Source organism: Porites lutea, chromosome 5 (genome assembly GCF_958299795.1).
Source record: "Porites lutea chromosome 5, jaPorLute2.1, whole genome shotgun sequence".
NCBI lineage: Eukaryota > Metazoa > Cnidaria > Anthozoa > Scleractinia > Poritidae > Porites > Porites lutea.
This window is the reverse complement of record NC_133205.1, coordinates 38,055,696-38,083,012: the sequence shown is the minus strand read 5'-3', so window position 1 is coordinate 38,083,012 and position 27,317 is coordinate 38,055,696. Positions and strand designations below refer to the sequence as shown.

Below are 27,317 nucleotides of genomic sequence, written 5' to 3'. Positions count from 1 at the left end.
ATTTACCTTAAACAGGGCAAGCTTACGATTTGTTATTCGTCTCATGGCCGTAATGTTGATAGAATTAACGCCATTCCGTGCGGGAATGCACAACAAGTCAAACTTACGACTACAAAATTAATGCAAAACAAAGGGGAGAATAAAAACTCTGAATTCTGAAATGGTAACAATGAATACCCCCTGCATCTTGAAGGTACTTGAAGGGAAACCAAGCTCAATTTACTGTTTTTCGATCGACTGATGCGACGTGATGCGCGATGGCCGTACAAATGTTTGGTGAAATCGACACCACTTCAGCGAGAATTCGATCATGAACTTGCCACACGTTCAACCACAAAATTAAGGGAAAATGAAAATGAAAATAAAAACTCTACATGCTAAAATGGTTACAATGTATAGCTTGAGCTTCGTAAAGGCAAAATTGCCACTCTTCTGATCTATCAATCGACTGACGCAACGTGATGTGTTGCGTGATGTGTTGCACGCGTTGATGTTTTGAGGAAGACTGGTAACGAGTAATGGCGGCCGAATATACGAGCTTGCGATAAAACGAGTTGTAGGCGGTCTAATTCCTTTGAAATTACATCCAAAACGCGTTTGGAAGAAAGCAAACCTGGTTGAGATCAAAAGGAACAATCTTAAGTGATATATTTCAAGTTATTTATGTCCTAAAAATGACCTACCAGGTCGGTAAGAAGTAATGTTCGAACTCAGGTCGAAAACGAAATGATATTGCCCCCCTGGAAAGTGATTTTATGGTCCAACCCCCCTCCCTTCTGGAATTTCCTGGGCCTCTGACCCCCCCACCCCCCTGGAATTTCCAATTCCCTCCGTGGTGGGGGTCTGGATATTTTCTGGAACCACACATTAGAAAAAAAATTCATTTCATTAAACAAAAATTATTCAAATTAAGGACATTTCATTTCAATAAAAACAATTCATTTCGATTAAAAGAAGAAGAAACTATTTTCAAGGTCAATTACATTCTTACTACTACTACTACTACTACTACTACTACTACTACTACTACTACTACTACTACTACTACTACTACTACTACTACTACTACTACTACTACTACTGCTACTGCTACTGCTACTGCTACTGCTACTGCTACTGCTACTGCTACTGCTACTGCTACTGCTACTGCTACTGCTACTGCTACTGCTACTGCTACTGCTACTGCTACTGCTACTGCTACTGCTACTGCTACTGCTACTGCTACTGCTACTGCTACTGCTACTGCTACTGCTACTGCTACTGCTACTGCTACTACTACTACTACTACTATTACTACTACTACTACTACTACTATTACTACTACTACTACTACTACTACCAATAATAATAATAATAATAATAATAATAATAATACAAATGTATAAGGTTATAGTAAATTAAAGATGGAGAAAAAGAAGAATTAACCCAGGCCCATAAATCATTTCAATTTAACTTGATCTATCTTGACTCTTGCTCCTTTTGCCTGAGTGCTCTTTTCTCTCTTCATGGTGATTTAAGGCCTGCTGCATCTATGTCAAACTCCCTGTAATGTTTTGGAAGTTAAACTGATGTTACGCAAATAGTGTTTTTAAACCTAAAGTGAGTTTCATCTTGACACCAGTTGCTGCCCTTCTAGTCTGATGTCATTTATCGATCATGAGTGGGTCCTGGCAATTTTGCTCTAATCAACAACTGGTTGCCATCATTGTAGGGGAAATTAGTATGGTGATGTCCCTCCATCCTACTTATCCTACCTGTGGCATGAATTGTAGTTGCTGGGAATATCACTAAGTCATTACTGTTCATCAGTAGCATGCCTAAAATATAAATCAATATTAAATTTGATTGAAAGAGCTGCTAGCTTGAGACACCTTGAATGAATTTGCCATTTTAATTTAAAGGTAATAAAGTTGATCCAGCAGAAGAAAAGTCAAGTGTTGTTTGTTCTGACTGGAGACTGTGGTAATCAGACCATCTCTGAAGGCATATCAGTTTATGAACTTATTGCTGCTGCAAGCACTGGACAAGTGTTTCAATTGAAAAAGAAAGATGTCAACCAGATGCTGAAGTTTGTAGAGGAATCTGTACAGGCAAACAGGGTAAACCTCATCTCAACAGACAATGGTGAAGCAGCAAATAAGACTTATATTGTCCCAGTGGACAATGCTCTGGAGGAATTGACCATTGCCCTGAGTGGAAAAGACTCTGTCTTAGAAATTTATCATCCTAATGGTAATATTGTGCAGTATCATAAAATATTCATACCCTCACGTTGGAGGGAGGTTGGGAATTCCAAATGGGTTGGGGGGTCAAAGTCCCAGGAAATTCGTGAGGTAAAGGACGCGAGACAAATAAGGACCCAATGGCACAGCACTTTAATTATTGGTAGTGGCTGCCATACCGTTCAGCTCTGGTTGCCAACACTGCCCTTTCCTTTGCTCCAGGCTCCATGAACTTACAGACATATTCCAAAGATTGAGAATTAACTCTTTGCATTTTAAGTTAGCAATGAAGACACTTAAGTGTCTGTTTTCACTTCTACTGTATTTTCAAGTGAGACCAGCTCAATCTTTTCCAGTATTTCACCTACTGCTATTTGATTTTGGGAACTGTGCAAAAAGAATTGGTACAATTGTATTTCATATAAATTTTGGTCATCAACATTCTCTTGAGTAAAACAGTAATATATACAGGCTGAGTGAAGGAGGGTTTACCCCCAAGGACATTGACAGAGTGTGCCGCCCCCTGGTTAATTATGCATAGGAACAACTTGTAATTTTGCACAAGGTTATTAATGCTCTACCTCAGTGGAGACCAGTTGCTTGAAACATGTGAAAGCTTGAGGTCAATTCAGTTTATAAAAATGGGTTCTCTCAGCTCAACCTAAATTAGCGGACAACCCAGTACCCTTATAATTTCTTTTTATGGGGTGGGGAGGTTGAAATATGGCTATTGGTAATTTATTACCTGTCGTTGGTGAATTTACCTTATTATCTGGCTTTTCTAGGATTTTTTAAATTTTTCCAGGTTAGCTGTCCCTTCCACCCCCCCCCCCCCCCGCCCCTGCCAGATTTTGTACTATCAAGTCACATATTGCCTGTTTCTGTCCTGAACCAATTTATACAAAGTAGCCTGAACAAAGAGGGGCAAATTATTGTGGTCACATTACTTCTCTGATGTTATAACCGCAAAGCAATTCGCTTTAATTGAACTCAATTAAACATTCTGGCATTCTAGTGTGGTATATTAAACTTGTTTTTTTGTATCCTACTTGATATCAGGCAGTCATTATAGAGATGGAAAAGGACTTCAGGAGGTATTGAGTCTTAATGGGGCAAAAATTATCATTGTAAAGAGTCCAACGCCAGGTCTCTGGAAGGTGATTGCCAGCAGTAATGGCAGCCACACCTTACGAATCACTGGTTTAAGTTCCATGTATTTTACCAGTGGGTTTGGGCTACAGCCAGTAAAAACTCAGGATGAAGCTTTGCTGCGACCACTTGCGGGTTAGTTAAGAACAGTGATTAACATTAGACTTGTGCTAACAAACTCACCTTAGATGTAACTGAAATGTAAATTGGTTGATACATTTTACTACATTTAACTTCTGTATAAACTATCATTCATCTAAGGCAACAAAAAATATTTGACACACTGCACCCATACTGTGGCGTTTTTTTTTTTCAGTATATTTAACACTGGTATTAAAAATTAAGACTTTCTATGGCACTGTTTTTTGTTCCCTGTAAAGTTGCAGTGTTACTAGGATACAACTCTTGAAAGAACTCACGCAATGTTTTGGGCTGGGATGAGGTACCTATAGAGGAAAATAAGAAAGGGATGAAGACTTGCAAAAATTGGAATCAAAATAACTGTCACAATGAATGTTATTTACCTTTTACAAAGATTAACATTATTACCAGGGGGCCTTGAGGCTCATTATAGTCTTTAAGCGTGCACATCAATTAAGTACATGTAGTCATTTCATTGATAAATTTTAAATTTTGAAATTAGTTTTTGCAAAGGGGATAATTCCTTAGCAGCAGCAGAACTGATTAGTACTTTTATTCCTTTCAGGTTTCAAAAACTTTGTCCTCATTAAGGTAAATGGTCTTCAGACTCCTGGTACAGCCCAGAGAGTGCAGATATTGGACTTACAAGGACATCTGCTTAGTGAAGTACCTTTTAAACCCAGTAAAATGGATAATTCTACATTTGATTGGTATAATTTTGAGCCACCCAAAGGACTGTTTTATATACGTGTTGTTGGTGTGGATGATAAACATAACATGTTTTACAGAGCAAGTCCAACTGCTTTAAGTGCCATCTTACCAGGTTAGTTAAATATACACTCACAGCTGAACTCAACATTTCCTCTCTCCAAAATTGAAAGTGTACAATGTCCGAAGTAGGTGGAGTGGGTGTGCAGATTCTAGGATTCCTGGTTTGATGCCCTGCAATAATCACAGTTCCAGCAGTCACTTCCTGGTCAGATCAGCCTACTTGTTTCTGTTTGTAGTGTTTTCTATGTTTTGGCTGAAAATGTTTCTACTTTTCCCTTTATTTTCTCAATCGCCTTTTCCTTAATGAGTTGTTCTCTGCTCTTTTTCAGTCCCTACTTCTCAATTCTGTAATGGCGCATTTGCACAGACTGCTTTTCTTACATTTTTAATGCATTTTAGATGCACTGCCTAAGAGCTGGCATACACTAGGCAAGCACAAATAATCACCTGAAAATGTGTCAACCGGAAGAGGAAAAAATGATTATTTTTCATTTATCAATAACAGATTCACACTTTATCAGGTATCATCTTCAAACTTGTCACTTTGTCAAACACAAGCCAGTTCCCCTTCCCAAATAAAACTAAAGTACCTATCAGAGGAGGACTGGTTTACACTCACGCATCACATGGGGAAAGATAGGAAATATCAGGCAGATTTAGAAAAGACAACTTCACCGAACGATAACGAAAAAGCGTGCAGGAAGGGCTGAACATGATTTTGGTGCTCAATTTACCGTATTGCCTTTGGTTATGTCGGGTTTAAATCTGTGCACTCTGTTATACTTTATCATCACATTGTCTTCGGCTAATAACCTGCCTAGTGGTTAGCACTATCTCCACGCATACCAGCAGGTGCCTCATGTGTAAGAAATCTAGACGTTGATCGTTGAGGCACAAGGCTTAGTAATGTTTTTAATCAACTTTCTGTTGTGTTGTAGAACCGCCCAAGGTGATGGCTCCAGCTACAAAGGAAGTCTTATCTGGCTCCCAAGCAACTCTTTGGTGTACAGTAAAAACCAAGGCTCCTGCAAAGATTCAATGGACTATGAACAGTAAAACACTGGGACCTGTACTGACTCATACCGGCACTGTTAATATCACTCATGTCATCCCCTCAGTTACAAACGTGAACCAAGGACCTTATTCCTGCTCTGCAACTAATGTTGGTGGAACTGGTTCTGCATCAACTCAGCTTAGAGCCAAAGGTAGGGCATGTTGTTGAAATATCATTGCCCAAGCTCTTCTATCAAGGCATTGTTAGTTTGTAATAAAAACTTATGGAGCAGCACAGTGAGGTCACACCACTTACCCATTTCTCTGTTGTGTTGGGTTACTCTGCATGCACCTTTGAACAAAAGTACAATCCCAGGGTCCCGTTTTCCTAAAGTGACTTGTAACAGCTCTTGCTACGATTCACATTTCAGGTTTGTGACCAAGCTGCAATGAGCTCTTATGGATTTCTTAACGCCATTGATTTTCCAACATTGCATTTTGATTTTTAACGTTCAATCAGATTAAAAGTTTCCCACAGCCTCATTTGGCTACAAGAACAAGGCATTGTAAGAGTTTTATCAGGCTCAACTTTAGCATACCATCATAAAAGGAATATAATTGCGACCACTGCAAATAATGGTTGTGATCAAAGATCAAGAACAAGGATAGTCATAACCTCTTGTCACGCTGACCTCTTGTGAGTTGAAGCTTGCTACTAGTCTTGTTTGGCAACGGGTGCACTAGACTAGTAACCGGCCTAGCAGGCTGGCGTTTGGTGTACTTAAGGCTCGTGGATTATACAGTGAAAGATACAGCCGCGCGAAAGCTGAATAGAGGTCAAACGAGAGGAGGGGAGGGGAAGAGGGGGTTTTCTCTCTGCCGGCTTCCCCTCGCCCTATCCCCCTCGTTTTCTCATTTTGACCTCGGTTCGTCGCTTTCTCGTGGCTGTAACTCTAATTTTTGAACCACAAGCCAAAAGCACACTCAAACCAAACTTTGCTACGAAGGCTAGTACACTAGGAAAAACTTAACTTTTTCCCCCACAGATCCACGCACTATTGATATTGACGAACCATACTCTAACTTGACATTGGTAACTGGTGACGCTGTTATCCTTAATTGTGTGCCTGACATTGATGCACTCTACAGTATTGAGTGGCGGAAAGACGGAACTTACCTGAATCCACAAGCAAACGATACCTTGCTACTTCTCATCCAAAGCAGAAATGATGGTGGCAGGTATGAATGTGTTGCTACGAGCACCAGACGAGAGGAGGTACTGGTTATTGATGTTGTTGTGTTTGGTAAGTAGTATAATATGCACTGCTGCAGCTGATATATTTTATCTTCACGAGCATGGCCTGCAGCTTCAATAGGTGACAAAATAGATTAATTGAGACACTTTGCCGTACAGGGCCTTTCTGACGTTTTGCCGACTTCAAAAGGGGAAAATTTATGGAATGCTGGGTCGAGCTGTTCGAGCCACCAAAAAGAACCAACAAACACCCCAACTTTGAATGGAGGGGGGAAGGGGTGTGGGTTGTTTTTTCTTCGAAGTAACCCCATTTGAGGAAGAATGGCCCGTTATTGCGTAATTGTCTGATAAGTGGAGAAAAATGATACGAGAAGTAAAATATTAATAGTTTTTTAATACAAGAATTAAAGCTTTCATTCCTGCATTCCTACGTCGTGAAACCTAAGGTTTGGAAATGTTTTAATGAAATTCCATCCTTATGTTAACGCGCTTTATCTCTTAATAGTCGCTACTTTCCGTTAAATGTGACATTTTGTGGTACAATTAAAGCTATGACATAGGAATTGGCTACTGTTGAGCAAAATGTGGATATTTTAACAGTTTATTGATAATTGGGATTTGAGCTCGATCCTCTGCTAACGTTTCAAAAATATAACATCCACAAATACACCCTCTTAAAAAAGTCGGCAATTGTCTCCGATGCAGACAACTGTTTTTAATACCTTCTTTACCCTGCTTCTTTACCCTGCTTTTTTTTACCCTGCTTCAGCTCGGTGCCTGTTGCTTATGTTGACCTGTCTGTTATAACAGACTATTTTCCTTCCCACCTCCGTTTATGGTCGATTCTTTTCTTTTTTTTTTTTCTTATAACAGAAAATCCAACTGCCACAATTATCCCACCTTTAATGACTTTCCAATCCAGGGACAAGGTAACGATCACTTGTCAGGTGAGTGGGTCTCCTGTGCCTTCGGTCCTCTGGTACAAAGATGACGTTCTGATGGAGTTTGACAAGAGAATCAGCGTGGTTCAAAGCTCACTTGTTATCAGAGATGCGCAGATGTCAGATGCTGGGGAATATGAATGCAATGCTTGGAACATTGTCGGGCAGAGCAAAGCGACAGTAAAGCTGTTATACACTGGTAAGCTTTGGGAGTCTATGCCTTAAATAAAGACCAATAGTAAGACAGGGACGACATCGAGAACGAGATTTTCTCATTACTAAGTGCAGTGGAACCCCGTTAATACGGTCACCAATAGGCCAAAAAATTTGGCCGTATTAACGAGAGTTTTTTAAAAGAAAATGTATGGTGGTTTTTCCGAGGCGGCCCAAAAACGTGGCCGTAAGGCGGAGTTTCACTGTATTGCTCGTGCATGAACCAGCGTCATTTTGGCGGGAAAATGTGATAGCCATTGTCATTCTACTGCGAGTTGTATGGAGAATGTCGCAGTAACGGAAACAAGTTATCAAACGATAGAAGTTTTATCATTTTGCAATTGGGAGATATTATGTTAACCTCCTTCAGTAATGATCACAGTGCTAACTTTTCTTTCTTTGTGAATCAAAAGTACAACAAAGCTTTCCGGGGTGTCTATTTTTTGAGGATACGCGGAGTAACGTTCTGTCAAATCTCGTACTCCAATCTAAAGGTCTCTTATGTGTGTTACACAGAATGAAAAGAAAATATAATTTTATCGTTTCGGATGTGGTGGCTATAAATAGATGAGAGGAAAATTATAACAAAATGCGGTGAATAAGAAGACACTTTTTGCCGAATAAACTATAGATGTTATCTTGTTCACTGATATACCTTATTAATATAAAGAAGAGCTTGTAATTGTAAAACTTACCTTGGACGTTTCGCTTTTCAGTTCCCCCGTCAGTGTTTGTTGATCGAGAGGAAGCGATTGCAGTTGTCGGTGAGACTGTGATAGTCAAGTGCTCGGCAGATGGAACTCCTGAAGCAAACCTTGTGTGGTTCAAGAGACGAAAGAAAATACTGCCCAGTCGTCGTATTGCTCTCAGTAGTCAGGGACATTTGGTTATCAACGCCGTTCAGTTGAGTGATGCAGGATATTATACTTGCCTTGCGAACAACAGTGCAGGTCAAGATTCCCTAACCATCATCATCCAAGTGCATAGTGAGTTGAATAGTAGTTTCACTTAGCGTAAATTATTTATTTATTTACACAGGAACAATTGATTTAGCGTATAATAAGCTAATTTAAACAGTCCTTTAAAAAAATGCGAAGAGAATCAATATCCATAGAGTAGCTCAGAGTAGCACACTTAAAGTACATGGACACGCGATGTAATGAAAATATTCAAGGGATAGTCTGGCGCTTGAAATGCCGTTTCGCTAAGGACTTGAAAGCATTTTTAGTCCGTTAGAGATATTATATTAGAGGTCTTAGAGGGGAGGGAATTATAGGCGCGTGCACCATTGATCCTAAAACTGCCCTGGTATTTGGTGGTTTTATAGCCAAAGGCGGCAACAACTGATCGCGTTGCCTGGTGAAGTGAGAGTGGATTTGGTGCGTACTGCCATTTGTAGTAGCGACAGTCTGTAACGGCATGATGCGGGGAGAAATTTCTCTGCATTGGCCATTTTGAGGGAAGAGGAGACAAGTTAACGATAGATCTCAACCACTACAGGGAAACAAATTTCTTGCCAAAACTTTAATCCTAATAGTTATGCTGATGTAAGGAACGGTCTATCACTATGGCCTTCATTGTCGTAAGTGTTAAATACTTCTTCCGTGTCTAATTACTTAGTAGTACTATCGTGATACACCTAAAACGAGACCCTTTTGACAGCATTTGAGACATCATTTTCCTTCAGAAATGTCTTCCGGAATTGAAGAATAACTTTTATGTAACTCATTGGTCCAAACACCCTTCGCGGACTCGTCGGTGACTTTAGAGAGATTTAGAATCAAGTTAACGGCATACGTCAATTGGTACCACGTCAGCAGGCTTTCCCTTAGCTTATAGGTCACTGCTCGTTACCTCTATTCTAGACAGGTATTAGTTGATTCTTGTTCACTGCATTTATGAGAATTCTTTTGGACAATTTTTATCTACTCGTTTCCCAAGTTTTGAAACTGTCATCTTGAAATTGACGTTTAGCGTTTGCCGTGAACGTGATTTTAACACTCGCTTTTGTCTTTTTCTAACGCTAGTGAATTTGTTTTTATGTTATAGCCGTCCCACGTGTAAAGGTAGACAAAGAAGAAGTACCCTTGAAGGTTGGTAAGACTATAGAGCTACACTGTACTGCTGTTGGCGTTCCAACCCCGACCATCTCATGGCTGAAGAATAACATTCCTTTACAAAACAGCAATAGAATTACAGTTACTAGCGATGGCGCACTGATCATCAAAAGTGCTGTTCCGCAGGATGTAGGCGAGTATCTCTGTGTGGGCAGGAATCCTGCTGGAAAAGCCACAGCAGCGGTGCTACTTTGGAGTGAGGGAGGTATGTTGAATACATAAACTGAGGCTTGTACGCCCCCCCCCCCCCCCTTCCCTCCCCTTCTACCACCCAGGTATTGGACCCTTGTTGAAAGCTCCGGCCTCTTGGCCACTTACGAGAACGAAAGGGTAATTTTACGCTGCTCTAGCTTTTGGTGTGCTTTGTGGGAAAGTGTGGGAATCTGTGCTTCATATGTGAGATTTTATGATGGTGACCAAAAAGGGATTAAGTGCCATTGTCTGAGAAAACCGGGCAGAGGCCACGGATCGAGGTCAACCGATTCCTTTCATCTTTCGGCTGTTTTCAACCTTCATTGAGACAGGATAAATGGCAGTATTCTTAAACTTCATCAGCTTTTAGTTTCCGAGATCAGACCACCCCCCCTAAAAACCAGCCGACAGTAACTGAAAATACGTTTAATTTAGATGCTTAACTTCGGCAACGCGTAAAATTTTTTCTCGCGCTGCAAATACCTCCAACTTCAGGATACTATTATTTCGATAGACCTGCTATGATTCTAGGTCATCAACGGCCACTTCCAACCATTTATCAATGTCTCAAAGGCAAAATAATTTGCACATAGAAAAATTTTGAAATATTATTTGCTTGATGAACCACTTTTTCAAAAATCGTTTTCTCAAAAAGGCGGCAGTTTGTGAGGAAATGAAATACTTCTTTGTACTCATTATTACCCTTACTATACATGTAAAAAAACCGAAGTTTGGGACCTGGTAAATTAGAGGCGCTGTCAGCGATAGTTTGAGGTCCACTTTATCACCGATGAGGGCGATATGTCACGTCACGGCCAGTTTGTCACGCACTGTTTGATCGCACATAAGTAACATTACTCAAAGAAATGTTAACTCCTCGATTGTTTATTGGTCAGAAAGGTGAAAACGTTGAACATTTATCTCTATTCATACAAAAAGGAATTTAAAAAAATAAAAACAACAACAACAATAAACGCATAATGCGAGCGAATTGTGGAACCCGTTTCGAGCAGAAGTGAATGATGCCGGTATCAAATTGCATAATTCTTGATACTGAACAAAAAGACCGCCATGAACTCGGTACATGTTCCGTCGTATAAAATCCCTTTGCATGTACTTATTCTTATCAGCTACTGAAACGAAGGATAAGTGCCGAGAATAAAAAACTATTTCGCAAAAACATACCCTCTTAACCATGACCAAATTAAGACATGGCAGCCATGGCCGAGATGCCTGGAAGAGCAAGGCAAGCCAATTTCCCACATGGACACCATGGATAAAGAGGGGGCCTCAGAATGAAAAACTAATGATTGGATAAAAGAAATCCACATTTTTTTCGCCGCCGAACACTTGGATAATAAATAAAAAACTTTTCCCAGAAAAGCAGGCGCATGAGGAGATCATCGGAGATTGTGACGCACGTAGGTTACGAATTTAATGGTTTTGAGCTAAAACATAAAAATCGATTGGCGGGATAAGCTAGCTAGGGATATCCAAGTTCACACCGCTCAATCCCACAGGTGGTGATTGGTTTATTCGCAACCAATTAAACCAGCCTTAGCAAACCGCGGCGTTTTAACAGGGCTCCAGAGGTTAAAAAACACCTTCCTTGTTGTAATTTTCATGTGAGTTGGATTGACCTAGCTAGCAGGTGAACGAAGGGGTCTACCGGGCAGACTCTGCCACGCTGTTTTGCCTAGTGATTTCGTTATCCACAGTTTTGCCTTCATCTATGGTCAGTAAAAAAAAAAGGAAAACAATCGTGCCCGCTTCTAATAACAAGCCATACCTTACCCTCATTTAAGTCAAAAGGTTATAAAAAACGGGTTAGAAGGTCTTGGTTAACCATACGCCCCTAATTAGCCTAAATATTCAGTAGAGCGATTTGCGTATGACCTTGAAAATCGTTTCAGTAAGTGTTCGTTATTTGTTTTATAAGCCAATGGATGAAAAGATCGAAACATGGACTATTCGTTTTCCCGCCAAAGAAAACCCAATAAAAGGGAAGAAAGCATTGTTTGATTGGCCAATCTTGTTGCAGTATGACATCAAAGCGAAGTATCTCATTGATTTCTTAAAGTTCTCGGGCATAAACTTTTTTTACCCGAGCGTTTGCTTAACCAACCAAAAGTCACGTGCGTTTGTATCCGTTCGATAAACTAATCAAACCGCTTTATTTCTGTTTCTTTGTTGTTTTCGTTTCAAGGTTATACGAAAATCGCTCTACTGAATTTTTAGGCTAATTAGGGGCGTATGTAAATGAATAAATTTACATAAATTTACATAAATAGTGATTGTTAAGGTGTCCTTAATACACACTCTTAACTACTATATACGATGTCAAAATGCCGTAATAGCAATCGTAAAAACTTGCGTCACCACTGAACTGGTCTCTGACTGAGTCATCTAGGCTTCTCTCATACTGTTTCAAGTTAATCTACCCCGATACAGTCGATGTCTTACAACAAATTGCTACATGAACAAGAATTAACTAACTCCTCAATGGCGTTTATGAAGGTAACTTTTCTTTGCTGATTTCCAGTGGTCGTCAAAGAAAGATTTGTACAGATGTTCTTTAGGTCTACCACTTTGAGATTTTTAAGCTTTCTTTCTTTTGCCATCAAGCAAATATTGTGGCCTTCAGAATAAAGTGGGTGTTGAAGATCCACTGCACTGTACACTTCCTTCCGTATACTCTCTGCTTCTAAGTGACCTTCCCAGCTCCTAAGATCCTCTTCATCGACATTTTCTTCATCACGTAATGTTACTGAAGCGACATGACTGCTTTTCTTTAATGCTGACAGTCGGGAAAAAAAGCTGCTTATTTGCCGTGCAGTTTTCCAGTCCTCTGGCAAAAATACAGGTGAACCATTCGAGTCCTTAGCTTCCTGCATCTCCTTTGCGACTTCTGACGGATTTGCCTTCTGGCCACTAAGGCCCTCATTGAATTTTGCAATCAAAAAACTTTTAACGTTCTCGGAGGTCTCAGTAGCAGTTTTTTGACCTTTTAGTGCCCAACCCTGCGAAGTGGGAGCTTCATTTCCGTTGCTTGTACGAAGCGCTCGGGTTGATGTAGTTGGCACGCTCAGAGTCGTCCGGGAAGCTATTTCGGTAACATGCTGCGCCCATTTTCTTCGCACACTGTCGTAAAGTGTTTCACGTTCCAAAACAAGCTTATGAACTCCAGTGTCCATATGATTTTGTGCTTCGTTTTCGTTTTCAAACGTTACCACACAGACCTTATTTTTGGCGGATCGCTCTTTATAAGTGGGCCTCGTGTTGAAAATGCCTTGGGCCTGGGCTATTGCCCCAAAAGGTTGTAACAACTTCAATCCAGTCTTTCCCTGTGGTTTCATTCCTTCACACGACACCAGTTTTCTGGGACCAATTTGGTATGCACTCCAACTGCGAATTCCCTCTTCTGTAAACTCAAAATTGTTGAGCTTACTAATTCCTTTGATTTTGTTTGTCCCACCAGTTTCATTAGCACATTAATGCAATTAACACAAAATTGTTTTCGCCAACTTACTAAGAGTATACAGCTATTTCGAGGAAGGTTGTCGGAAAAAGTGCACGCGACAATCCCGAAAGGTATAGTTGTGGGTGGTTTTGAGTTTACTGTTCTTTAAAGAAATTTTGAAAGAATGGCACGAGAGAGGCCATGGAGGTATGTTTGCGAGTGCTAAAGAAAAGCAACAAAAGTAGGTTTGACAGCTACAGTGTCAGGATCAGTGTATTGATAATATCCCAAACCTTTCAGGATTGTCGCGTGCACATTTTTTCCGACAACCTTTCTCGAAATAGCTGTTAACAGGAGAGGATAAAGGGGACAGGGAAGGCATCCCCCATACATACCCTATTCCATAGGAAATTCGTCTCGAGTTATTTTTAGAATCGGGATAAAGTTACCTCGCGCGCTGCGTGGATGTTTCGTGGAGGTTTCGCATGACTAAACGCCGTGCAAAACATGTCGTAACCTCAGTGCTTTAATAAAATGAGAAATTTCGCCGGTCGTTTGTACAATAAAGCAAGTAGGACGCCAATTGTTATTTTTGTTGAATAATAAAAGACTAATAAAAGAATAAATATCAAACCAGAAATTGCTCTCTTCAAACTGTAAATTATAAATGATCCTGAGAGAATATTCAGTGTGTTAAGGATTTCCCTGCTGTACTGTTAGCTCTATACAAGAGAGGAAGGGCGATTTTTTTTAAATTTCCGTTTCGCTGGCACAGCTTTAGGAGAAATATCTCTGCAGTCGTTTTCGTCGACAAAACGAATAGCAATATCAATCTCCTCGTCTTCCGCCCTTTTGTTCTGCGTCAATTCGTGAAGGATGCGTGCCTCTGAGCGTGGGTCATCCACGTAGAACACATTCGCGCTATGTGATTGGCTGTTGTCTAATCTCCCTTGAGATCTGTGGTGGTAAAAATAACTCGAGACGAATTACCTGTGGAATAGGGTGTGTATGGGGGATGCCTTTTCTGTCCCCTTTATCCTCTCTTGCTGTTAAGTCTTCATTAATTCACAACATAGTCCCCGCAAAGCACCCCCGCAAAATTTAGCATCCACGAGAAAAATTTAGTGCCACACGGTAACTACTATGCGTTTTATTTGTGTGATTTAGTTACATGTGTCATTCGCTTTTCAAATTTAACTGTAATGTAAAATTGCTAATCAAGGTAGTATGAACTTACCACTACAGTTGTCTCAAGTTGCTTTACTTATCGTATCTGGTAGTGTCTTTTTCTGCACTTTGTACATATAACTAACGAGGCCAAGGCAAAATAAATTAATAGATAAATAAATAAATAACGTGTCCTGATTTTGTTTTCTCTCACAAAAAATGCTGGGGTGGAAAAATAAGGAACATTCACTCCTTTCTCACTCTTTACACAGTCGTGATGGAAATAAACTAGGGTTTCTACTCAAGATACCAAAAAAATAAGATTCTTTCTGTATAATCACAGGCTACCCAAGCTCAGTTATGATAACTGTAAGTCACTGATAATGTTTTCCAGCAAGAAGTGTTCTATCAATGCATGTACTAATGTTTTCTCATACCTGCTCCAAGTAGAACTGAATGGTTTTCTAAGAAATATATGCTTCTCGACATTTCCAGGTTGACGCGTTGAGCATTATTCTGCTTCGTGAGCTTTCCCAGATGATCAGGATGAAAACATGTCAATCGCTTTCCACCCGGCCATCCATAGGTCAAGAGATATCTATGCCGTGGGCACTCAGTCAATTCGTCTACCTGTTTTTGGCTGGGCGCGATAAAACCGCCACGGTTAAAAAGGACTTCAGCTTCGACAATTTGCGTATTTCCACTTTGCGTTTTTCCACTTACACCGAGTGCGGACAGATGGTCAAATATATTATTCGCACACGACTTTACTGGAACGATAGTAAAATCCTCTTTTCCCGGTGCAGGTCCACAATGTGAATCTTCGGGAAAAAAGGAGCAACTCATTTTGAAGATGCTATCGTTTTTTAACATCGACAGAAAGTGATGAATATTTTCCGAAGCGTGTGTGAAAATTTTGTAATTAGGATGACTGACAGGTGAAATCCAAAAAAGTAAATAAAACTTATTCAAGTTTCTCTAAAAGAGAGCCCCATAAAAATTAATATGTCAAAGTTTTTGTCAGTTGAATTCAGCCGTCATTCTAATAGCCAAGTTGATATCGAAAATTCCCCGAAAGACTTTTTTTACTTTTTATTATTTTTCCCCGAAGAATCTGCGGACTGTAAAACTGGCGTTGTGCCATCGCGCAAATGTAAACAAAACGGAAACAGTTTTCAAAGAAAGAATGCTGATGTTTGACGGATAGCCTTATTTTATAAACTTTCTTTTTAATAAAAAGCTGAATTTTGTATTTTGTAATGTACCGAATTTCTCAGTAAGATTTATTTAAGTCCTGGTCAATTTAGAATGCGTGACAAACTTTCCGTGACATGACCTTTCGCCCGATATTGGCGATAAAATGGACTTTTAACTCTCGTTAACAACGTTTGTAATTTACCAGGTCCCAAACTTCTGATAATGAGTACAAAGAAGTATTTCATTTCCTCACAAACTGCCGCCTTTGTGAGAAAACGATTTTTGAAAAAGTGGTTCATCAAGCAAATAATATTTCAAAATTTTTCTATGTGCATATTATTTTGCCTTTGAGACATTGGTAAATGGTTGGAAGTGGCCGTTGATGACCTAGAATCATAGCAGGTCTATCGAAATAATAGTATCCTGAAGTTGGAGGTATTTGCAGTGCGAGAAAAAATTTTACGCGTTGCCGAAGTTAAGCATCTAAATTAAACGTATTTTCAGTTACTGTCGGCTGGTTTTTAGGGGGGGTGGTCTGATCTCGGAAACTAAAAGCTGATGAAGTTTAAGAATACTGCCATTCATCCTGTCTCAATGAAGGTTGAAAACAGCCGAAAGATGAAAGGAATCGGTTGACCTCGATCCGTGGCCTCTGCCCGGTTTTCTCAGACAATGGCACTTAAGAGCAGTTTGACAAGTCCGAAAGTCGAAATTTTCAATCTCTCTTGTTGGAAACGTCTGTTTCATTCAACTCTGTTCCCGAAATCAGCGTCTAGGATTTCAGCTGAATCGTTTGCTGAATTGTTTAACTTTTTGGAGACATTTCCCTTTCCGTTCGTGTATATTGCAACATTTCAGACAAATGAAAAGATGCCGTCCACACGTTTTTCCTACAACAGATTCTTCGATATGTTTGGAAACCGTGTAATAACTCATAATACTTTACACGGCAGCTGCTAATGCAAATATCAAACGCAATCTTAACTGGTGATTACTCCTTCTTATAACTGTAAATATCATTTTTTCGCTCTTCAGTTCCTGCAAGGATAATCAACCCTCCATCTGATAAGACTGTCACCTTTGGTGGAAATGTGACTTTTAAATGTCGAGCTGAGGGTTTACCTACACCACGGGTTACGTGGAAGAATAGCTTGGGTATCTCTGCTGATACAGACCCCAGAGCCACAGTGATGTCATCAGGAGACCTCTTTATTAAGAATATCCAACTAAAGGATGCTGGCAGATATGTCTGTGCGGCGGAGAATAATCTGGGGAGAGACACGGCCCAGGTTACTCTCATTCTTACAGGCCTTAGTAAGTGACACTATGTTATTTCTGACACACAATAGTTACTAATATCGATGACTAGATTTCTCAGGGGCAGCGAAATAAGCGACTACTCAAGAATCAACCATTACTAAAGAAGTTGTCTGTCAAAGTCATCTTTTCAATGTAAAGAATGACGTCACAGGTAGTTCCACAGGAACAGCTTATAGGAGTCTCTGGTATCTTCTAGTCTTTTTAAGCAAAAAAACAGTGTACGTATTAACTCGAATAAGCGCCGCATTTGGGAGGAAAAAAGTTAATAAGCGGCGCCTCCGAAGAAGCGCTGCGGCCCTGATATAATCAAAATCAAGGCGTTTAAAATTGTGTTAGTTAAATACGGAAAATAATAATACCCTAGTTAAACTGTATAATTCTTTGTCGGGTCCAACTTTCAAATAACGCTACCTTCAAATAAGCGCCCCCCTCGAATAAACGCTGTACTTGAGGCTTGAACAATTTAATAAGCGCGGCGGTGCTTATTCAAGTAAGCACGGTAAGTCTAAGTGTAAAAAAATATATCATAATTTTTGGAATTCGTTGTTTTTATGTTCACTCCTTCAGCTCCCCCTATAATTACAAAACCTGATAAAACCACCATTATCAGTGACAGAGGTGGAACAGTTGAACTTCAGTGCCCTGCTATTGGTAATCCTCAACCTACCATATCATGGCGTAAGAATCATCAGCCAGTTAATCTTGATGGCATCAAGTACAAACAGAAAGATTCAGGAACTTTGGTGATAAGTTCACTGCTGCAATTTGACTCTGGAACATACTTGTGCACTGCAGAAAACCCAACGGGAAAAGACTTTCTCATCCTCACACTTCATGTATACAGTAAGTTCAATCGTTGCTAATTCTGCTCACAAAGATGATGAATTTATCCCTGGATCAAATTCTGAACAGACTATTTACTCTTGTTCTCGACAGTCACAGTGAACAGTAACTCACAATGTACCAAGTTTACTCGCTTACTTCATGTAGTGTATTCTCCACACAACTCATGTATACGTTTTCTTGATCGCATTCTACCGCCTTGAATGCTAATTGATTGTGGTTAATTGCCGAGAATATATCAATATGAATATGAATATGAATATGGTTTATTTGCATGATCTGTTAGTAGGAAGGGAGAGCTTCAGCATTTTTCTGCCCACTAAATTATCTTTGTGAAAGGTTTGAACTCAGGAGTCATTTCAAAAGTAGGTTGAGTTTGATCGTCCGGGTGAAGGTAGTCCTGAATAGGACTGTTGTTGTTGACAGTGACTGACGTTTCGACAACCTGTGCGGTAGTTATCTTCAGAGTCAAAGTGAGTTGTATCACGTCAGTTGATGGTATTATACTCTGGTTATTGATTTGATCGGTCAATTACGTCGTGATGTTATTGGTCGTCTGTCAGTTAAGCCGTGATGTTATTGGCTATGAAAAGTATAATACCATCAACCGACGTGATACAACTCACTTTGACTCTGAAGATGACTACCGCACAGGTTGTCGAAACGTCCGTCACTGTCAACAACAACAGTCCTATTCAGGACTACGTTCACCCGGACGATCAAATTCAACCTACTTTTAAATTATCTTTGAAACAACCTTTGCCAACGGAATTCAAAGTTGAACCAACAGCAACACTACCTCTGATTGTGGAATTGCAGTTATTTGCAGTGGTAGTGGAACGATCCTGCTGCTATTTGACCTGGTCTTTGACCATAAATAAATAATAAATAAATAAAATAAGTAAATAACGAGTTTGGTGGTAGCACATTCACAGTAGTTCGTCGTCTACCAGATTTCTGGTCGAACTGGACAGAAAAACCTCTCGGAGAACTAACAACAAACTCAGCCCACACATGGCGTCGACGTCGGAATTTGAACCCGACCACATTGGTGGGAGACGAGTGCTCTCACCACTGCGCCATCCCTTACTCCCCAGGTTCTACATGCAATAAACTCCTTTTATCTCTACTCTTTTAGTTTCTCCTGAGATTATCAGACCCCCACCGGACTTAGCTGTAGATGAAGGAGACTCAATCTTAATGGAGTGTGTAGCGCGAGGTTTTCCCATTCCGCGTATTCGTTGGCTTCAGAATAATCAGCCGACTCGTTATAATGGCTCTGTAGTTCAAATAGCAGCGGTGAAGTCTCAACACCTTGGAGTTTATAGATGCGTGGCTGAGAATGTTGCAGGCAATGCATCTGCCACTGCGTTGCTGGCTGTAAGGGGTAGGTTTGTTTAAGCAATTTGCCCCAGGGAACGTTGGCTGAAAAACGCGTTTTTAAGGTAGTCGAACCGTTTCCTGTTCTCTGTCTGGCTGTAAAGAGCTAAAGCTATGCTTTATTTCGATGGGAGAAATTTTTGGAAAGCTTTTTAAGATCGTAGGATTAGAGGCAAGGAAGTCCAGGAGGGGAGGGGAACAAGATCTTCATGGAAACTTTCGGGTCAACTTTAAATGTTCTTTTTTGCCTTTTTCCGCGGCCTCCTAGACTGAATCATGCTCATTCTGGTATGGTGTGAAAGGTCTCTTCCCCCTGCAAAAGTGTGAGATTGCAAAGTTGTCCTTGACTGTTAAAGCAGATGATGTCAGACTTGGATCCGCACGGGCGGTTTAGCGAAGGGTTCAGAGGCAAATGGGCTGATAGACTATTTTGTCTTAACGCTTAAAGTGATCCAGGGCTGTGCTCTAACAGAGGTGAATGGCCCCTGTTTCCCTCCTTTTGTTCTTGGGTGACTAGTGTAACGCCTTCCCAGTTGTTTTGTTTAACACGTGACCCGGTCACGCGCATCCGGGTTTTCAGGTTTTTGTAAGCTCGACTAGGGAGCGGAGTGTTTTGGCAACGTCGCCCAACGCAGTTCTTTAGGCTTCGCACGAAGCATGTTGTAATAGCCATTACAGTCTTTGACGGTCCCTTCGGTCCGTTAACATCTTGTGAACCAGCATTAAACGGAACTAAGGATCTTGTTAGACGTTTTGGTCATTGTGGAGTGAACCTTTCAGAATTTCTGCAACGCATGTTGCCCTCGCGCCGCCTTCACCCAAAAGCGGTCGCTACAGTCAAAGACTCGTATTTACCTCAAGGAACTTTGAAGACTCCTGTTTAATCTGAGGAACTCTAACGAATTGTATTTACGCCGAGGAACTTTACCATGGATTCAGCAAAATTCGATGATAAACACGAGGATACCGGACTCGGGCTAACCTTCGTGTCGAGACCAGAGGAATTTCTCATCGAGAAGAGCGCGAAAAAACACACCTCAAGCCCAGCTCACGAAGAAATCGTCGACTCAACAAAGACTGAGGTTAGCTCATCTGTTATTTTACCGGATAATGTGTCTTTACGTCCAAAAATAGAGGAAATTTCATCGATTACAAACGCCGACATTATTGTCGATTCGAGTAACACTAGGCCCAGGACCCTCACGGCCAAAGGGCGGGAATACAAATGTGGCTTGAAGAGAAGCGCTGCGATAGATAACGACCGTCAGTTTCGCTCTAAATTAGACACTTTTAAAGAGCAAATCCTCTCAGGCAAAGATCCTAAGGAAATTAAAGAAAATATTTCAGCTTTGATCAAGGAGTTAGACATTGTCTTACAAAGTTTTGACCAATGGATAGAGCTATCAGATGATTCGGATGAAACTCATCAGGCCACAAGTAAACAAACTTATCTGCTTGACACATGGAAAGCAGTTCATGATACAGCCGTGAAAGAAATTGACAAATTACAAAATGATGCAGCCTCTATCACATCTCAAAGGTCCCACCGTTCACGAGTCTCGAAAGGGTCGGGATCAAGTAGAAGTTCTTGCAAGGAGACCCTGCTTGAATTTCGAGCTAAGAGAGCAGCCCTAGAAGAAACGTTGAAGTTTTCAGCAGTTATTGCCGAACAAAAACAGAAACTGGAACAGTTGAAAATACAAAAAGAACTTGGAGAAGTCACTGCACAAGAGCAAGTCTACCAAAAAGCAATGCAAGAAGAAAACTGTCTGCAGTCGCCTGCACTGCCGACAGAAACCTATGATCCAATTTCCACCTTTATTGCCAGCAATAATGCTGACGAACATACGTCTACACCGGGTGCGCCTGCTACAACGCCCTTTGGCACTAGAACACCAGTGACTAAAGTGACAGTGACGTCATCGTCCACACCACTTGACGTTGTATCTGTATCTTTGAATCAAGGCCCTCAAGGATCAACCAATCGAATCTCACACTCTACCACTGCAACCACCTTCAGCTTAAGAGGACAAGCTCCTCCAGTTTACACATCGCCTGCGTGTACTATGTCCCAAATTGGACTCACACCTCCAAGAGGTTTTTGCGGAAATTTTCCAGCGTTGGTACCATCGTCATATACAGCCTACTCCCCTGCACCCCAAGATTATTCAGTGCAACTAACTGACACCCTAGCCAAGATCAGTCAGCTACAACGCCTCCCTCAAGCCACACCAGATGTTTTTAAGGGTGATGAGACTGACAAGACTAAATTCTTCCTGTGGGAGAATTCTTTTGATAGTCTGATTGATTCAGCACCAGTGACAGCCCAACAGAAATTACACTTCTTGTACCAATATTTGGATGGCAAAGCCAAAAAAGTGGTAGAGCAGCTTCAGTACTTAGTGCAGAACCCTGAAAGTGCGTATCAACAAGCCCGCACAATCCTCAAGGAACGTTTTGGCCACCCAGCAATAATCAGTACCAGTTTTCAGAAGAAATTAACAACCTGGCCAAAGGTGGGACCGAACGATGCAGCAGCCTTAGAAGAATTCAGTGACTTCCTTCAACAGGTGAAGATTGCAAGCGAACACATTTTGAGTCTCCAAGTCCTTAATTACCCGTCACAGATTCAAAGTCTTGTCGAAAAGCTGCCATCGTGGTTCAAGCCCAAATGGTCTGATAAAGTGCTGAAACTTCAGAAGAAAGAAGGCAAGGACGCATTCCCTTCATTTGCAGACTTCGCTCAAGAAGTGCGTTACCACGCTGAGCGTGTCAACATACCTCAAATTGTTCAAGCTTCAGGTTCAAGTGGTACACCACAGACAGACCGTTTCAAACCTTTGAACCGCCAACCCCGCCTGCGTCCTCCAGCTGTTAATCTGACCTCCACTTCACCCCCCAGTAACAATGGCGAGACAAATGCTAATCACGAAGAACCAATAGAAATCTCCAATGTGCTTTCAACCCATGCTCAGCAACCGGACACTACCAAAGCTACTGCGGCTAACACGTATTGCTTCTATCACAAGATGAAGTCTCATAGCATGAACGATTGCGAACAGTTCCAGAAATTAGGATACGAAGAACGCAGAGATTTCCTAATGAAAAACAAAGTCTGTCTCAAGTGTGTTAATTCCAACAAACATGTTGCCAGAGACTGCGAACAAGACAGGCTAGATTGCAAGATATGTCGACAGAAACATGCCACTGTACTGCATGACCCATCCAGGCACAAAGTGATTAATGCCAGTGAAGCGAGGTCTGCTTGCTCACGAGTCTGCAACCAAGGGCATTCTGCTCGTTCATGCGCTAGAATAGTTCTCGTCGAAGTCTTCCATCAAGACAACCCTTCAGCAAGGATGCTGACCTATGCAGTTCTGGATGACCAGTCAACAGATGTCTTCATCACAGACACTCTTCTCGACCAGTTGCAGGTCAAAGGCCAGGAAGTTAACCTCAATATCAGTACGATTGCGGGCGTGAACACTGTGCGTACTCAGAAAGTAAACGGATTGCACATCAAGGACACAGACAGTCGACACAATTCTATTAAGATTCCGTTTGCATACTCACAAGAGAAAATTCCAGCTAGCCATCAGGACATCGCCACGCCTAACATTGCCCAACTCTGGCCGCACCTTAAGGAGATCGCCCACCACATCCACTATCATCCCGGAGTAGAGATAGGATTGTTAATCGGTCGTAACATCCCATCTGCCTTTCAGCCATTACACGTTATATACGGCAAAGACAATGAGCCGTGGGCTGAAGAGTACAAGTTCGGCTGGACGATCATCGGTCCAGTTTGTCTAGACAACCAACAAGACAGTACGGCTTGTGCAACAGTTAACCGCATCACCGTACGACGAGAAGATTCTCACAACCTCTTCAATGTTCCAACGAGCAACAGTTCCAGAGAAGAGGCCGTAGCCTCTTTCGCTTCCAAACATCAATCTAAGGATGTCACTACGCCCCAGCAGATAAGAGAAATGATGCAATTGGATTACAGTGAACTACATCATAGCCGAACCATCCGAGGCACTGAGAACACCGAGTCTGTCGAGGACAGACGTTTCAATGATCTTCTTACCACAAGCATCCATACAAATGAACTGGGCAATTGGGAAATGCCGCTACCACTGAGGACAGACAAGTTGAGTCTGCCGAACAACCGAGAACAATGCCTAAACAGGCTACTAGGCATAAAAAGAAAACTTCTCAAGAATGGCAAGGTTTTGAAGCAATATACTGAGTTCATGCAGAAAATGTTTAACAAGAACCACGCCAGTCTCGTCCCATCAGATCAACTCAAGACTGCCACAGGAAAGGTGTGGTACTTGCCTCATTTTGACATTTATCACCCCAAGAAACCTGACCAAATCCGAATCGTTTTCGACTGCAGTGCCATCTTCCACAACGAGTCTCTCAACAAACATCTGCTACAGGGCCCTGACATGATGAATGCCCTCGTTGGTGTGCTCTCGCGGTTTCGAAAGGAAGAGACAGCAGTGACATGCGACATTGAACAGATGTTTCATAGTTTTCACGTCAGCCCGGAACACAGAGACTTTCTACGATTCCTGTGGTTCAAGGATAACAACTTAGAGAGTCAAATCGTAGAGTACAGCATGAACGTCCACCTTTTCGGGGCAGTCTCCTCCCCAGGAGTTGCTAATTTCGGTCTCAGAATGACAGCAGAAGCCGGCAGAGAACAGTTTGGCAATGAGGCCGCAGACTTCTTGAAGAACGACTTCTACGTAGATGACGGGTTGAAATCTTTCGCCACACCAGCTAAAGCAATCAATGTCATCAAGAATACCCAAGCCATGTGCGCAGCAGTCAACCTACGCCTGCACAAGTTTGCCAGCAACAGTGAGACTGTGCTGGAAGCCTTACCTGCTGAAGATCGTTCCAAGGACTTGAAGGACCTCGATCTACGTCACGATGTCTTACCTGTCCAACGATCCTTAGGTACCTATTGGTGCATCCAGTCTGATACCATTGGATTTCGAATTGAGCTCAAGGACAAGCCTCTCACCCGTCGCGGAATTCTATCAACTGTGAGTTCAGTTTATGATCCGCTTGGTGTCATTGCACCTGTCATCTTAGTCGGAAAACAGTTGCTCCAAGAACTGTGCCGCGAAGGCATCGACTGGGACGACCCAGTTCCTGCCCACATCCGTTCACAATGGGAAAAATGGAGATCCGAACTACCTCTTGTGGAGACGATCAAGATAGCAAGGTGTCTCAAGCCACCTGATTTCGGCGAACCAGTTGCCGTGGAGTTACACAGCTTCTCCGATGCCAGCAACACAGGCCTCGGCCAGGTAACCTACCTACGTCTTGTAAACAGTTCAGGCCAAGTACATGTCAGCTTCCTGATGGGCAAAGCTAGGGTCGCGCCACTAAAGCCAATGTCAATTCCACGCCTTGAACTGACCGCCGCCGTGGTTGCTACTAACGTAGCCTCCATGCTCAGCCAAGAGCTTAACTACAGTAACCCAGTGAAATTGTTTTACACGGACTCTTCCGTCGTTCTAGGGTACATTCGAAATGACGCGAGACGCTTCCATACGTACGTCGGAAATCGTGTTCAACACATCCGCGACAGATCAAACCCACAGCAGTGGCATTACGTTAGCAGTCCGAACAACCCAGCTGATATCGCGTCAAGAGGTGCCACCACCAAAGAGCTTTCTGAACACGAACTATGGTTCAATGGCCCTGAATTCCTATGGGAAAGCGAAGTACCGGTGATCAGCCTAGACCAAGTTGCGGATCTACAACACGAAGACGTTGAAGTGAAGAAACCTAAGTCCACCGTCTGCATTTCAAGCCATGAAGAAACCAAAAGCGAGGAGAAGGAGAGCTCTCTCAGTATTCTAGAACCAGAACGCTTTCGCCATTCATCTTCCCTCATTCGCCTAAAGAGGAGCATTGTGCGCATCCAGAGAATGATAGAACAGAGACGCCCTAACAGGCAGTTCAACACAAGGCCCAACACCGGCCCCCCTTCAGTCGAAGAATTACGCTTAGCAGAAGAAGTAATTCTCAAGTCAGTCCAGTTCGAGCACTTCGGCAAGGAGATCCAAATCCTTCAAAATGCCAACCACCAAGATGGTATGTTCCAGGATCGCCACAGTGCTCATACCAGGAACGAAACGATCAAGAAGACAAGTTCTCTCTACAAACTGGACCCCTTCTTAGACAGCAAGGGAATCCTCAGAATTGGCGGACGACTCCTAAAAGCCGAATTAGATTATGGCATAAAACATCCGATCATATGTCCAAAGAAGAGTCACGTGACGAATCTCCTCATCCGACACTTTCACAGCAAAGAGCACCACCCAGGTTATGGGATGACCCACAACTCCATCAGGCAAGCAGGTTATTGGATTGTGAACGGTCGTTCTGTTGTCTCCCATCTCCTGTCAAGCTGTGCCATTTGCCACAAATTGCGCGGACGAGCACAAGTCCAAAAGATGGCAAATCTTCCTGAAGAACGTGTGACACAAGCACCGCCCTTTACCTACACGGGTATGGACGTTTTCGGCCCATGGTATATTAAGGAAGGCCGAAAGGAATTGAAACGTTGGGGCATCGTCTTCACGTGCCTCTCATCCCGGGCGATACACCTTGAAACCTTGAACACTATGGAAACAAGTTCATTCATTAACGCGCTCAGAAGATTCATCAACAGAAGAGGCAAAGTGCGCCAACTAAGATCAGATCAAGGAAGCAACTTCATCGGAGGAAGAAACGAGCTCAATGCAGAGGTGAACACTGACACAGTGAAGAACTTCCTATTAACACAAGAATGCGACTTCATCGAGTTCAAGATGAATTTCCCCAGCTCCTCACACATGGGAGGTGTGTGGGAACGCATGATACGAACAGTACGCTCCTCTCTATCTGGCCTCCTCGAAGATCAGTCAACGCAGCTAGACGACGAAGGGTTACGTACTCTCTTCACTGAAGCCGAAAACCTCGTGAACAGCCGCCCGCTGACCACCGACAGCTTGTCAGACCCACAAGCACCTGAGCCGATCACACCAAATCACTTGCTCACTCTGAAGACGAAGGCAGTACTACCTCCGCCTGGCAACTTCTCTCGACCAGATCTGTACACCAGAAAGAGATGGCGCAGAGTTCAATTCTTGGCTGACCAATTCTGGCTCCGATGGCAAAGAGAATATTGTCTACAGCAGCAAAAGCGTCAGAAGTGGAACAAGACCGTCCCTAACGTCCAAGTTGATGATATTGTTCTGATTTGCGAAGATTCTTCCCCAAGAAATGAATGGCCTCTCGCCAGAGTCACCCAAGTCTATCCCAGTGATGACGGACTCGTTCGCAAAGTCTCCCTCTTCTATACTGAATCCGGAAATAAGAAGCTTCTGGATAGACCCGTACACAAGTTAATCCTTGTTCATCGTCCGAAGGAAGAGACGACTGATGCAAGTTACAGAAGGAAACTTCGATAGACCGGAGTACGACCCCGTCGGGGAGCCAGCAGAAAGAATTACCCTCTTGAACACTAAGAACACTAAGTTTATTTTGACATTTATTTTATTGTTAAGTCATACATTTCACAATGTATGGGGGAGCCATGTAACGCCTTCCCAGTTGTTTTGTTTAACACGTGACCCGGTCACGCGCATCCGGGTTTTCAGGTTTTTGTAAGCTCGACTAGGGAGCGGAGTGTTTTGGCAACGTCGCCCAACGCAGTTCTTTAGGCTTCGCACGAAGCATGTTGTAATAGCCATTACAGTCTTTGACGGTCCCTTCGGTCCGTTAACATCTTGTGAACCAGCATTAAACGGAACTAAGGATCTTGTTAGACGTTTTGGTCATTGTGGAGTGAACCTTTCAGAATTTCTGCAACGCATGTTGCCCTCGCGCCGCCTTCACCCAAAAGCGGTCGCTACAACTAGGAAATCTTAGTGTTTGTCATAAAAC

At 42.1% G+C, this 27,317-nt stretch overlaps 2 protein-coding genes across 2 annotated transcripts in view; both read left to right on the top strand.

Moving 5' to 3' along the window:
* LOC140937222 (hemicentin-1-like) overlaps positions 1-27,317 on the top strand; it is a 53,008-nt gene that overhangs the window by 6,988 nt on the left and 18,703 nt on the right. The window contains exons 3-13 of the mRNA XM_073386758.1: positions 1,902-2,232; positions 3,282-3,506; positions 4,078-4,335; positions 5,222-5,488; positions 6,323-6,580; positions 7,405-7,671; positions 8,402-8,671; positions 9,735-10,007; positions 16,854-17,132; positions 17,706-17,981; positions 19,120-19,368. Of these exons, the coding sequence (XP_073242859.1) occupies positions 1,902-2,232; positions 3,282-3,506; positions 4,078-4,335; positions 5,222-5,488; positions 6,323-6,580; positions 7,405-7,671; positions 8,402-8,671; positions 9,735-10,007; positions 16,854-17,132; positions 17,706-17,981; positions 19,120-19,368 (2,953 nt within the window). The remainder of the gene's footprint in view (positions 1-1,901; positions 2,233-3,281; positions 3,507-4,077; positions 4,336-5,221; positions 5,489-6,322; positions 6,581-7,404; positions 7,672-8,401; positions 8,672-9,734; positions 10,008-16,853; positions 17,133-17,705; positions 17,982-19,119; positions 19,369-27,317) is intronic.
* LOC140936691 (uncharacterized) lies at positions 19,883-26,842 on the top strand. Its single transcript, XM_073386177.1, has one exon. The coding sequence runs from the start codon at positions 20,291-20,293 to the stop codon at positions 26,840-26,842; it is 6,552 nt and encodes a 2,183-aa protein (XP_073242278.1). The 5' UTR covers positions 19,883-20,290.